Source organism: Limanda limanda, chromosome 3 (genome assembly GCF_963576545.1).
Source record: "Limanda limanda chromosome 3, fLimLim1.1, whole genome shotgun sequence".
NCBI classification, from domain to species: domain Eukaryota; kingdom Metazoa; phylum Chordata; class Actinopteri; order Pleuronectiformes; family Pleuronectidae; genus Limanda; species Limanda limanda.
The window spans coordinates 19,706,492-19,721,580 of record NC_083638.1 but is presented as its reverse complement, the minus strand read 5'-3'; the positions used below and the strand labels follow the sequence as shown (position 1 = coordinate 19,721,580).

The window sequence follows — 15,089 nt, the reverse complement described above, 5'->3', positions numbered from 1 at the left end:
TTGAGAACAGGCCCTGAAACATCAAATATGGATGATGTGGATGGAGTTGTGTGTCAGCTCGTGTGCGAGACGAGGGGAGATGGCATGATTCAGCTGCAGAAGGTACGTTAATAAAACATGAGCATGGCTCTGTGGGCTAATGAAGTCACATACCTGGAAAAGCAATGTAAACACACATATACTAGCACATATGCAGAGTTAGCTGTTGGCTACATGTTCACAGATGGAAATCACTGCACACGTTGACTGGAGGCCTTAACTCTGCAGCTGCACTGTACTTGTTTCATTCCCACCGTCGACCCTGCGAGAGAGAGATTAAGATGCCGCTCTCCCATTTCAGGGTCACGTACGGCTCATTTGAAGTGGTGATTCAAGTTGTTTTCCAATCCACGTAATGGCCGCGAGGTGGTATCTCTGTGATGTTGTGTTCTTTTTCTTTTTCTTAATCCGTTGCACTTTGATTAAGACGTGCTTCTCTTTGTTCTCGCTCGGCAGGGGAGCCGGGAAGCAGGGGGCCGAAGATCAGAGGGACAGCGGAGTTGAGCATTTTACTCACTCCAGTTCACTCTTAACTGCAGACTGCCAAGACTCTCTGTGTGTGTGTGTGTGTGTGTGTGTGTGTGTGTGTGTGTGAGCGTGCATGCTTTAAATGCCTTCAATCATCATCACATACTCAAAGACACGCTGACCTCAACCCTGCACTGATGTACCAACCTGATCTACATTCCAGAAATTGATTGAGAAAGTTTCAGATTGGAGATATCTGATAACACAGCAAACGTCTGCATTCCGTTCCCCTCTCTGCCAAATGTTACCACCGATATGAATGCATGAACACACACACACACGCACGCACGCACACACACACACGCCACCAGATGCCCCCTCAGCTGTACTGCTGGCTGTTTGCCTTTAAGGGGTGTCAGCGTGGGTAATCTCAGGTGACATACACCTGGTAACGCACAGCCCAAGACATCTGTAGGACAGCAGGCCTGCTAACTTCACAGCCTCAGAACCGCATGCAACCGCCCCAGAAGGTTTCCTTTTGAATGCGAGCGCGATATAACCTCCATCTCTCAATCAGAGCCAAGAAATAAGGACAGTTCACTCCATATATGCAACTTACCACCTCTACATTCTTTGCACTCTGTGTGAAGTCACACAGAATTAGAACGGCACTCAGTAGAGCATGTATCTCCACCAGGGCCCAACAGATACAGTCCCCTTAGATTCAATCACCAATCACACATTCACAGATATTAGTTTCCTTAATGTGCTGGATTTCTTCCTGAAGAGCCATGAATTATTCCATGAGAAAATTAAAAATGCCCTATCACACAATGTAGAAAAAAAAATTCTGATTCTGGACCAAAATTTTATTGGTCCCCCCCTGACCCATACCACATCCTTCCTCCAAGTTTCATGAGAATCCACTCAGTTGTTTTTGTAATCTTGTTTGCAAATAAACAAACGGGGGATGAAAACATGACCTCCTATAGGCAGATGTACTAATGAGGCTTTTCAATGACCTGGTCTAATAAGGAGAGATATTATTTTTTTCTGAATGTTATCCAGTGAAGTCCCAGGTGCATCCAGCATCAGCATAAAGCTCCTGCTGTGATCCTTTGGGCAAAAAAAAAAGACGTTATTTAACCTCTGGGAGCTGGAAAGGTCAGTGCACATGTAGCGCACAGAGGCCTCCATGAGCCTCCAGGGATCGTTAACAAGGTCAAGGCCCCAGAGAGGAAACTTCACAGGAGTTACAAGGCCCACATGCAAAAAATAAAAGCTACTCCAACAGGAGGCGCTGTCGGGGACTGTTCATATGTTAAGTGAAGCATGTTTTCAGTTGTATTCCCAGACACCCCCGCCTCCTCCCCTCAGGCTACAGCTCTCTTGTGCAGAGCTGCTGCTCGGCAGTCTGAGGGGCCTAGGGGTTCTTGGGGGGTTTTCCCTGTGGTATAGCAGGGAGCCTGAGGGGCTCCGGTGTGTAGGAGCACTGGGAATGCAGAGGCCTTGGGGGGCCTGGAGCTCAGATGGGGCCTAGAGGGTAAACTTTCTCACTCAGGGAGCAGAGATGGAGCAGATACAGAAAGACAGCGAGGGGAAAACACCTTGAGAGGAGTCTGTCAGATACGCAGGCAGCAGCCGGGAGGGTCCCATGAGAGTACACAGGCACAGAAACACAAACAGTATGTATATACTCCAACCCAAAACCAATATGTGGGCCAGCAAATAGAGACGGAAAGAGCTTTTTTACAAAAAACATATAAATAACTCTCCTCGACTGTCCCGTCTTTCATCTTCTCCTCATTTCTCCCTCCTGCTGTCTCCTCTATTCCGCTGGAAGATATTAACTCCTAACAGGATTAGATGTGTCTCTATCATGTGAGATTCAAGATCACAAACCAACCCGTGCCCCCCGGGGAGCGGTGGGATGGGACGGATGATAAAAAAAGGCCTTGCTTCACCCCCCCCCCATCCCAAAGGTATCCAGATGCTGGGACATGGGGAGAGAAGACCAGGGAGAGGAGGGAGACAAATGTTGACAAATGGAGCGAGAGAGGCGTTTTGTCCAAAGATATCAGTCTCACTGGGATGACGTCGTCTCCACCCTCACTGTCATGAACTCCACTGTGGGCCACTTTGTTCGTCTTTTAATTAAAATTCGAAAAGTTCCCTCTCCGCATATATCATAATAGGATATGCGGCGGCCTGTCAGAGCGAGTGGGCGGCCGGAGCAGCGCCGCAGCCGCGTAAAAAGCTGCTTGGAACTGATTTTGAGTCATCCTGACCTCAGTCCAAAGATCTCCCATTACTCCAAAGGCAGTTACAATTAGTTACCAACTCACTAGGTTTATGGTTCCTAAATTGAAATGTATGGCTCTTTAAAGCCTCCTCTCTAATTGTGTAGTCATTAATGGACTATTTCATATCTACACTGCATTGACGGGCACATAAAAACTCACCATGATGGACGAGGAGCAGTTGTTTAAAGACACCAGGTTTTATCCTATACCCCATGGTTCTTTCCCATCACCACTAGGAGGAGTAGTGTCCCGTGGTGGTGGTTGGGGGGGGAGAAGATGGATAACCACTCTCTCAGAGATGGCATGAAAGATTGATGGATTCCTTCAAGCTTCATTTTCCAGAAGTAGAAACATGCAAGGCGCTGAATTAGCCTACATTCACATGACACGCACATACGATCACACCACTTGCACGAACACAGAGGAAATGGTCTGCGTATCACCGGGGCTGGAGCCCGAGTTTTAGAGACACTGAGATCATGAGTCAGGCTCAGAAGATTCTGACCACACATCAGAAACGGATTTTTTGAAATAAATATATATTTCCTGCAAAGCTAAAATTCCCTTCATGATATTCTAGCAAGAGTTTGTTTATTTTGTGATTTAAGATTCAATATGAAGTCCACTTCTCAGTGAAGGGCTACACGTTTTTGGAAAGACAACCTGTCTTTTGAGTCACATTTTATTTATAGAGCCTGGGACTGAAGACAATGTTATTTATTCATGTCTAACAAATATTTCACCCCTGCTGTCTTATAAAACCATGAGAGCTGGGAGGCACACAACACAATAAATAACATAAAGAGATAAATAGAATCAGCCAATAAAATACCATCCAAGTACAGGCTTTGAATGTAGAATGTGAAATGTTTGTGCGATCTGCATCATAGATTCAGGAGATATTCTTTAACATTGCAATAAGGGTGTTTTTTTTACATTTTGGTAGATTTCTCTGATAATTAAGTAATATGGCCCGAGCTATAATACTCGTTTCAATTTGAGGGGACTGGTCGCCCTTGGCGGAGGTTTGCGCTCTACTAGGGGAAATTCTAGTTAAGACATATAACTACTAGCTTACTGAGAAGCAAAAGTAATTCTACTCTTTATGGTGGTGACGGCATTAATAGTAAGTTCTTCTGTGGGCAGCTTCTCCTTATTCCCTGCAGTTTCCGTGATAAAAATATGAAAATAATGACTTGACCTTGAATAAGATGAGCAGAGAAGAAAAGTTTTAAAATATAAAGACATATAAAGTGTTTTGTGTATAAAGCTTGATAATGAACGATATTGTCCTTTTTCTTTCTTTTTTACCATTGTGCATGTTATTATATAATGGGCAGAAAGCTTGTTATGAAAGCTTCAGGATGGGTCAGATGTCTTGAAGATCATTACCAACAACACCCTGAGCTACGAATCCCCAGGGTGGAAGGAACAAACACAAGAGATGAAAGACAAAGATGAGGGATCGCAGATAAATTCCGATGGAAAATAGGCCATGGTCATGATGCTCAGAGTCGGAGGGGAGCAGAGGAACAGAGGAGTGTGTACATGTGTACTTTTTCATGCGGATGAATAGTCCATTTTTGGTTTTGCTGATATACAATTTGCAGTGAGCAATGAAAAAATGTAATTCTTGATTGTTGGTGGACAATAGTACTGAATGGGGGGGGGGGGTATTCACGGTCACAGACATTAATATGCTACACACTTTATGACCCCACCTCTCCCACTGCCCCCATCCTCTTCTCCCCCAGAGGGCTCATTATTGTCAGTGGAGAGGGGTTGATCTACGCAGACACTCATATGAGCGCCGTCCGAAGGCATTACTGCACACACACACACACACAAACAAACACACACACTCCCCCAGTGTGAATGATTAGGATCCTATCATAAACAGGAGGGGCAGGCTGTTAAACATGACCGCGAGGCAGGCCGCACACAGGCCACTTCGCCCCCCCCCCCCCACATCTCGCATTTGGTTCTTACACATCCCTCTACGCACCGCTAACACTCGTCCACCTTCACTCACATGATGACCCAGACACACAGATGCACCCAGACACATGACACCTCTCATATGCTGTTTGGAGGAAGTCCATTGAGCTACTTGGTGTTTTAAGCTGCCCCAATTATTCAAATGTAGGATGCAAGACTGACCCCAGCACTGTGTAACATGGCAATAAAGCAAACATTAGATTATCTAATGGACGGGATCAAGGCAAGGCCGCTTTATTTATAAAGCAGGTTTCATAGGCAGAGGTGGTGTACAGAGATATTAAAAACAAAACAGAGACATATCAAAAGAGGAAATCTATTTAAAATCAGTAGAGTTTAAAATGATTTTCAATATAAGAGATTCAAGAGTGGAATGAAAGGGGTAAAGAGATCAACAAAGAGATCAACAACAGAGGTAGAGAGAAATAAAAATGATAAATCAAATATGAGGGAGAGAAATAAAATAGTGCATAGCGACTAAAAGCTGCCTCATGTTTAGATTTTGCCCTGGTTACCATCACAGGGTTGTATTAGGCTATTAAGAGATTTAACGAAACTTAAAAATCCATCCTGGGGTTGATTTAAGATCATCAGGACCTAAAATTAATAAAAATACAGACGCCACTAAAGCTGACACCCTGTTCATCAGACCTGGAGCAGGAATTCATCTAAAAAGGAATTTGCTTTCTTGGATGACACTCTGCAAGTGGAAACCATGCAAGAATTTGCTAACATATTTCAGCAAAGTCACCTAAACCTAAAGAAATGGAGGATTAAAAAACTACCAAACAGGACGTTTTATGTCTCCTGCGGTGTGAGAGTGTTTGAGGAAGGTCCTGCATTACAACAGAATAACACAGCCCACACATACATCGCCCTGTCCCTTGTTCCTAATGAGCTTTATCGCATTGGTCCCGCTTGACTTGCCTTGCTAACTGGCACACATATATCCATATGTTCCACATGAGCAGGCAGAGGGGACAGGCTGGGTGGCAGAGCTGCTTTCTCAGTTACATCTAAGAGTTTTACTGCCACAGCCAGCAGCAACAGCAAGTCAGCTTAACTCCATGTCCGCTGTGCGTGTGTGTAGACTGCGATTAGTCATGAGAAGTGTTAACAGCATTTGCTTGTTCCTGATGTTCAGCGCATCGAAAACTTGAGTACCGACTCGAAGACTTGGGGCGGCTTACACCCAAGACAAAGAAGCTGCCTTCAGTGTGGCCCGTGTGAAGCTTTGAACCCCACACAGCACATGTATACATGTATGAACTCAACACACGTTGTCGCCTGTCTCTCTCCTGACCTGCAATTAACCCATGAGGGTTTGGATGTCTACATCTCTTTAGAGCTGCTTTCAGATGTGTCCTGAAAGTTTCTGTAGAGGCTGTACGTGAGAACATAATTGTGGGAGTACTTCCAGAAATGTTCCTGCCATCCCCGAGAGTGAGCCCATGTGAAAAGACTAAAGGGAAATGTCTGGAATATTCATAGAGAGTGAGTGGGGGTCCAGACCCTGAGTTTGGGGACCACCGCTCTGGAGAGAAACACATTTAAAAAGTCTTAAATATAACTTAGCTGTTCAGTCGTAGCTGTCAAAACATGCCTGTGCTTTTCCGCCACCGAGGACCTTTTCAGTGCTAGTCTGAAATGTTTCCTTTTGGAGAAAAATTAAATACAATTTTTGTAAAGAAATTATTAAGGCCCGAGCACCGACAGGCACTGACAGACAGTGAGGACCTATTGAAATTGTAAGGATTATTACTTTTTTTCAGGCAAATGAATTGGCTTTTCGTTATAATACATTTTTTTTTCTGTTTCTAATTTAATTTTTTAAAATCGATTTACCTCCTGCGCATAAGTGGACTGCGCAGGTTTAATTTAATTGTTTAGGGCCCGAGCACTGAGACCCTATTAAAATTGTAAGGATATTATTATTATATATAATAAATTATTCTTACCAAAATTTGCAGAAAATGAGTTGTATTTCTTTTCTATTTTTATAAATTATAATTCCTTGTTTTCTCAATACTGATGTGAAGCAGCTTCAAACACAAATAAACACAACTTTACTTTTACTTTAATTGTGACAAAAATGTGCACTGTGGAAAAGGAAACTTGTTTGTGCCATGTGGAAGATTCATGCAGCTGAGGTTCGGGTTAATAAAGAAAAAAGAAATGAGGAGGAAAATGGTTTTCAGTTACATGAATGTGACTACACAGCTCTATGCACCTGTCATATCAAATACCGATTTCAGAAAACAAAAACATAAAACAAAATGATCAAAGTTGAATTTCTGATGTTAAAAATCACCAGGTGAATATATATATGTAATATATGTTATGTCAAATACAGTGGGAATAAAAACATTGGGTTAATCTGATACACAAGATCAACATAGATGTAACAAGAACATGAGGAAACTTGTCTTCCCTCTTGTAATGTATTTCAGACATTAGAGTCATCAATGAAAATCCAACATGGAGTTAAACTGGACAGCTGTAAAGTAACAGAGCAAAAGTTTGGCCCTAAGTAGATCAATAAATAAATTTCAAACCATAAACAAAAAACAACAAAAACTTTCACAGGCTTAACAAAAACCAAACACGTGCAAAAACCACGGCATTAAAGATCAGTTAGATTTATAGCATGTAACTAATCCAAAATAATAACAATAATAATAAGGCAAACAAAAAAAATAACGTGTTTTCAGTGAAAAAAAAATCTCTATTTGAACACGGTAATCCTGCAAGACACTCAGACCTTAAGTTCAGAAGTTATTTTTATAAATAAATAAAACCAGCATAATCGTTCCGAGCTGTAGTTTCACATTAACGTTGCTGTTCCTGTATCTGACAATTCACGTAAAGCTCAGCATTCGGCTTTGACGGGTTTTATGAAAAGACTGTCTGCACAGATCTCTGAGGCAGCGAAGCCGGCCATGCGGCTGGAAGGCACCATCAATGGAGAGTAAGCTCTGCTCCTGAATGTCAGAAACCAGAGTAGTCGACACCAACACCGAGACGGACTCCTAGTGGCGGGACAGAACTTCACTCCTCCGCTTGTTTGATATCTACAGTGTTGGTTTTAAAGTTCAGCACACTGACGTCCGTCCCACTATTACCAGGAAACAATGGAGGGGTGGCAGTGGTGGTAGGAGGAGGCAGAAGAGTCTGTGATTCGGTCTCTAAAGACAAAGATGTTCAAGAACCCTTCTTACACATACAGACACACACTCACACCCACACACTCAGAGCTCAGAGCTCGTCATGGTTCCTGGTGAGGTCCTCTCCATAGTTGGTGGCCTGACTTCCAACGAACATGTTCCAGTTCTCAATAATCTCTTCTTTAGTCAGCATCTGATCCTGAGAAGAGAAGACAAGCAAATCGCAAGATCAGTCATTGTTATCGTAACAATATTTAATGCAGTGAAATATTTTGGCGAGAAGAAAAGACACAGGACTTGAGCTTGTTGCCGCAGCTCAGTCACGTTGTACCTTGTCCTGATCCGACTCGTAGACCAAGTGTCTGGCCTCAGCCTGGGCATGGTCGTAGTCTTGAGGCATGATCCATTGGCGGATCTCGTCCTGGTCCATTTTACCATCTTTGTTCAGGTCTCGGAAATCAGAAAACTGCTCCCGCTCAGTCTTGACCCACTCTGGCTCAGGACCCCCGTCCTCATGAGCAAACATGTCCGCTGAAACAACAAACACAGCTGTGATGTTAGCACAGGAGTGGAAAACTGGGTGGCATTCCTCAATGCTCCATTTTCGTGACTCTTCTAATTAACTACATCTACAGGCTTCCGCTCGCTCAGATAATGGAATATTGTAATATCTCCTATCATAACTATGCAGATGAAACACAACTCTACATAATAGCATCACCACATAACTGCAGCACCTTACATTTACTGAATAATTAATGTTTGTGCCAGAATTTTATGCAATTAAGGTGAAAAGTTGGGCCTCACCTTGGTTCCATAGCTACAAATCCACTAATCAAGTTGGATATTATTTCTGTAGTTATGGACTTATGATAGAAATTACAAAAACAGCATAATGCCATCTTTAAAAAATCAAAGGATTTCTGTCTAAATAAGATACAGAAAAACATGTTTGTGTGTTCATTTACAGTGGGCTACAATATTCTGACACCTTCACAGGTCTTGGTAAAAAAATCTAAAAAGACAGCTGCAGCTCACACAGTCCTCACAAACACCAAAAAAGTGAAGAACATTACACCAGTCCTGAAATCCATGCATTGGCTTCCTCTACAGGAAGTTACTTTTCTCTGATAGTCATTGGCAGCTTCAAGGACGTATACAGATGTGAGCCTGTCCGGCCCATGTGCAATCAGTGGACTTTACCACAGATGAACTCCAAACAAGGTGAACTATTACTGATACCTGAGCTAAATGTCAAGAGTAATAAACACATATGTCAATGAGATAATTCAAATTTGCTTTTCAATAAATTTGTCATTATGACGTGACCGAAGAAGGAAAAACCTAATTTAGACTGTTTTAGTATAAGACTGGAACACAACAAACGTGAAGCAGTCTCAATTCTTTCTTAATGCACTATGTATTTAGTTTGTGCTGCTAAATACCACAGAATGGTTAATATTGCTGTGATTTCCATTACTGTGTTTTGGTTTGCTTATTTAAAATGTTTCACTTGATTTCATTGCTTGAACTCACCGATGTACTCGTCCTCATCCACATGTCCGTCGCCGTTCTTGTCGATGTCCCCCAGGGTCTCCTGCATTCACAAGGAGTTAACGGTGTCATTAAATGAAGACAAACGGGTCAACAACAGTGAAACTTTCACTTTGTGTAATAAAAGACAAACAGGTTGCCCCAGGCAGGATGAGTGAATGTACGGGGGTCAGCTAACAGACACCTTCTCATGTAGCAAAACTCTTCTCAGCCTTGCTCGATCGTTTTCTCTCCCACCCTGGATTTGACGGTGTGTGAATTGAACTAAGCAGTCACTTAATGGTCTGCTGTGTGAGCATTAGTTAACAACCACACACTTGCATGTTTAGTAACTGAAGTGCTAGTATCACACGCACACAGCTACACAGATTCAAATCAGTGTGTACATCCTGCAGATGAGACGGCCTTTCTGAACCCTGCTGAATCATTAATGGACATGAAGCTTCTCTACTCTAATAGCTGGCGAATAATAAATAAGAGCATCCATCCATTTTCTATAACCTGTGAAAGGTTGCGTGTAAACAAGACATTAAATATGAAAGAGTGATCGGCCACTGTAGATCTGTAAACACTGAGTGTCAGAGGTATTCTTTACTTTAGTGAGCTTGTGAGGGACATGTCACAATGTCACAGTGCTACATTCAAGTTCAGTCAGTAACGTTCATGTCGTAGTTTAAGACTATGGCCAACAAAACCAAAACATGTCTGCATTGAAGACTTAAGTCATTGGGATGATTTAGAAAAGGGTATGAAAGGGTTAACTGATTCAATGGTCAATGGTTGATTACTGGTGCAGTGGTTAGCACTGTTGCCTCACATTGAGCTTTGGTTTGAATCCCGGTTTTGTCTTCCTGTGTGGACTTTGCATGTTCTCCCTGCATTTAAGTGGACTTGCTCTGGGTACTCCGGTCCTAAGACATGCAGATGGGGTTACGTTTAATGGAGATGGTGCGAATGTGAACTTGAGCGGTTGTTAGTCTCTATTAGTTAGTCCGTTCTCCAGAGTCCAGTGCACGTCTGAAAGCAGCTTGAGATGGATGGATCGTTTACATGAAACAAAATGCAGAACATGGGAATTATCTCAACATATATGTTTGAGTCTCAAGTACTTGATGACACCCATTTGTCTTGTGAAAACAAAAACCTTGTACCGTTTTTAAAGTGTACAACGTGCTGTAACGGAGGTTTCAAGCGTCTGAAAGCAGCAGGAGCAGAGATCAGAGGGAAGGAATGTGACGCTGGACATTTCAACAGAGCGTTCACTTATGTGAATGAGAGCGTAGGTGTAGAGTTGGCGCTCGGTGAGGTGGCTTCATGTTCCTCCCTCTAGGAGCTCCATTAGTTATCTGTCCCATAATCATGTTCCACCAGAGCCATCAAGTGTCTCCTGAAGTGTTCTTACACGACTGCATGTGTGAAAGATAAAGAAGGAACCTAACCCCTTTCTTCCTATTGTGAGAAACTGAGCTGAAGCCAGATTTACCAGAATCAGTGAAGACACCACAGGCGGAACCGTTCCCTGGTTAACATTCTGTGACATAAAAATGAGCAATTAATAATTAACTCTGTCAAATGGGTGGTACAACTTTTATGAACCGGGCCGCATAGTGCATCGCTGCTAACATTTGCCACACAACTGTTCCAACGAAGCCAAATTTATATTTAAAGACAGAGTCTTAAATAGGACAGTGGGACCATCCCTCTGGACCTGTTCCCAAAAAAAAAGCAGAAACTCAATGATTTCCAGACCCGGTTAACATTTCATTTGGGAGTCATCCAAACGAAGAACATTCATCTGAGAGGCCCAGGAAGATTAAAGACAAGGAACAGAAACTCAGATTTTCTCCTGTAGTGAAAGTAGATTTCTTACTAAACTTTCACTCCACTGGATTTTAGTTTGTTCTCAGTGTTAATCGAAATGTCTGCATTTAGAGCTCCCTCTGAGGAATCTCTAGAGACAACAAACACCAGCCTTATTACCCTGCCTCTTCCAATCACATTTAATTAAAGGGTGTTTACAGAGGGCTTACCAGAACCACTATATCCTTCATGTGTTCGAACTCCTCCGGGTGGAGAAAGGCTGTGAACTCCTCTTTGTCTGCCAACAGATCCCCGTTCAGATCCGCCGTTTTAAACCTCCTCTCGTCTCGAGGAAGCATCTTCTTGAAGCTGAACTGATCCGTGGCTTCCTCAAAGTCCTCCGGGTTGGCTGAGAGGATGAATTAAAACCAGGTTACTGTGGTGTCTGCAAACGCTATACTGTAAAACTGTACTTTTAAAGAAGTGACTCCTTACACAGGTAGTATCCGTACGTGGCTTGCTTGTACTCATCCCATGAAACCTTGTTGTCTTTGTTCAGGTCGTAGTCTGTCCACACCTTTGCCACGTTCTCGTACACATATCGCTTCTGCACACGTTTGATCCACGCCTTCAGCTCGGCTGTGGTGATGAAGCCATCGGCGTCGCCATCTATCCGCTCCACGATTTTTCTGCGAGACAAGGAAAGAGAGGAAACGTTTTGTTGGAGACATTAATGGCACTTTAATGACATTAATGGTGGCTGTGAAGCGGGTCACCCTCTAACCAGGTCAGTAGTTCAATACCCAGCTCCCCCATTCCTCATGCTGATTGGCATCTTGGGCAAGTTACTGAATCTCAAACTGAGCCTGAAAGTTCTGCACATAGATGCTCAGTATGAATGCGTGTGGGAATGAGCGAATGGAGAAACTGTACTGTGAAGGGCTCTGAGCTGCCATCAAGACTAGAAAAGATCTATATAAATACAGATAATTTTTCATTCACATTCTTGGGTGGCTGAGAATGAGCGTTGTGTGGGTGAAGGAGACAAGTCACTGCTGCTCCCTTCATCTCTGTCCGACACTTTCTTTGTATAAAAACTTGATAAACAACTCTCCATTTATGTTAGACACTGTTTTTTCCTTTTGAATGTGAATATTGTTGTTTTAGTACATGTGACATCTAACTGCCCTTAGGTCCATCCTGGGAGAGGATCCCTCATATATGTCTCTCTCTGAGGGGTTTTCCCTGCTGACTGGGTTTTCTTTTCAGTTGTTTTCCTCACTCTTATAGTTGGTTAAGGACAGAGGGTGTTGCAGCTTGTTAAGTCCAATGAGACACACTGTGATTTGTCAATATGGGCTATACAAATAAAATTTGATTGATTGATTGATACAGTAAAGCACTTTGAGTGGCGGATAAGAAAAGCAGCTAGAAAAATACAGTTCTTCACTTTCTACCTCAATGATGAGTTGTGCACACGCCTGTGGTCGCCAGCACCAACAATCAGAAATAAATATACATTTGGCAGTGCCATTTTTACTACGAGGAATGTGGCTCCAATTAGACTCTGGTGGGAGGGGCAGGCAAACCCATTTCAGTGCGTTCAAGAAGTGCAGAGCAGCAGTGGTGTGTTCTGAGAGCTGGGCTGCCACGTTGAGATGTTCCAAGGGATCCTCCCACTCTCAGCACCACAGGAACGAGCTTCTCTTTTGGGGGAGAGCCCAGATCAGCCAACGTGTGTTTCGTGGTGCCAACTTGTCATCCAGGCACACTGAACCACGTGGCACCTGAAGCCTGTGACATCAGCACTGCGCATGAAGTCTGCTTCCTGCCTCGGCACGTTACTTCAACTCCATCACCTAGGAATGCTTCTTTAATGATGATGATGATGATGATGATGTATAATTGAGATTTAAGCAATTAGCTCTTGTAGGAAGGAGGAGTGTGTGCGAGTGTTGCGCTGCTTTACTCAGGCCTGTGCAGTGGGTGTGCTGGCATGAGCATCTTCCTCATGCACATCTTCCTCATGCACATCTTCCTCATGCACATCTTCCTTATGCACGTTGTTAAGTGTTAATGTAGTTTAGCCTGAACAGAAACACGCACCAGTGGAGGAGGAGGGGAAGTGAGAGGACGTGATTCAACAAAACAAAAGTTCAATGCAGCATCCCCGAGGCTGCCAGTGAATGAGTGGACTGGTTCTCGGCTCATGTACCAAAATAAAGAATAACAAAGATAATAATAATAACGGTCTTACCCGAGTCTGTCCTTGCTCTCCTCCGGGGTGAGCTGGTCGAACGTCTTGGCCTCGTCTTTGCCCAGGAAGGCCTCATGGTCGTACTGGAAGCTCTTGTTGTCCTCATGCGCCTGCCGGAGCAGCTCCGGGTCCTGGAAGAGGACTCGGTCCTTCCTCAGGGTGGGTTTCCCGTGCACGACCGCCACCGTGCACAGCAGGAGGGCGCACGCCAAGCCCAGCGCGTCCATGGCAGGACGCTGATGGTTCCTGGGACTCGGGCCTGTGACTCTGCACCGCACAGTGCTCCCAGTGGTTCTGTGGAGCAGGTTCCCAGCGGCTGCACCAGTACACACCGGGCTCTGCCTCTCTCTGCTGCGGCAGACACACGAACCCGACCCGGCTCCACTCGGATCACACACACTCCGGTGCGTATGTTTTTGGGGGGGAGGTAAATCCTGTCCCACCTTTTTTTTTTTCCTTCGAGGAAAAGGGATGCAACCAAACCGGGATTTCCTGCCGGCTCACGCACAGCCAATCACGGCGTGCGTTCCAGGCAGGGCCCCGCCCCGTGGACCGGCAGGGGGCTTGTGATTGGTCCGCGGGGGAGTCGGTAACACGAGCGGGATTCAGGCGCCACGTTGCAGGCTGACGCTCCAACTCGTCCCCGCTGCGAGTCAGTGAGTGGATCAGCGTGGAGGCAAGAAGTCAAGGGAGCAGATCCACGACCTGCGACCAGCTGCCTCAGTGGCACCATCATGCCCCCCCCCCCCTGTGTGTGAGGGTGTGTGCAGGTATGTGTACACAGCCCCACTGCCTCAAATCTGCCCTTTCACCAAATAATACACAAACCTGTAAAAGTTTATAACCTCACAAAGGGTTCAAAACTAGGTCCCACAACCAGGATACCCTTATAATATCTTCATGGGGTCACAGTGAGGCCTGCACTTAGGCCTGCAGGTATGTGCATGTATGTAACAATGCCCATTATACAGCAGTATTGTGTTAAATAACCCAAATGTGAAATTTACTTTAAATCATTTTATTTGATATATATATATTAATTATAATGTAATTCATTTTTGTTTTATAGTTATAAAGACTGAACTCTTTGTACACAGTTATTACCTGGCATGTTTAGGTCTCCTATGTCAATGTGGAATGTTTGGTAATGGTAAATGGTCTATATGTGTACCCTATGTGTCTACTTTTGGGGGGAGACCAAACTAAAAAGAGCTTAAAGGTATAGTTCACTGGGAAAATGAAAATCACATTGAGGGGTGGGTGAAGTTTTTGACTCCACAAAACACTTTTGGAGTCTCAGGGGTAAACAGTGTTGCAGTCATATCCAATACTATTGAAAACATGGTGTAAATGACGCCATTTCCAGTTGAATTTGAACATCAGGACTTGCAGACACTTGGCTGACACCACAGTTCAGTATAGAGTGGGGTTTTTTCTGTTGTTTTAATACGTTTGAAGTAGTGGTAACCATGTTCTTAAATTGTATTGGATTTGGCTGGAACGCTG

General features: G+C 43.9%; 1 protein-coding gene across 1 annotated transcript; it reads right to left on the bottom strand.

The window, feature by feature from the left end:
- Nucleotides 1-6,869: 6,869 nt before the first annotated feature.
- Nucleotides 6,870-14,037, bottom strand: rcn1 (reticulocalbin 1, EF-hand calcium binding domain). The gene is made up of 6 exons (XM_061068071.1): nucleotides 13,584-14,037; nucleotides 11,822-12,015; nucleotides 11,557-11,735; nucleotides 9,509-9,569; nucleotides 8,304-8,503; nucleotides 6,870-8,171 (listed from the first exon to the last, which is right to left on the bottom strand). Exons 1-6 carry the CDS (start codon nucleotides 13,808-13,810, stop codon nucleotides 8,064-8,066), a joined length of 969 nt encoding a protein of 322 aa, XP_060924054.1. The 5' UTR covers nucleotides 13,811-14,037; the 3' UTR covers nucleotides 6,870-8,063.
- Between the last annotated feature and the right edge of the window lie 1,052 nt (nucleotides 14,038-15,089).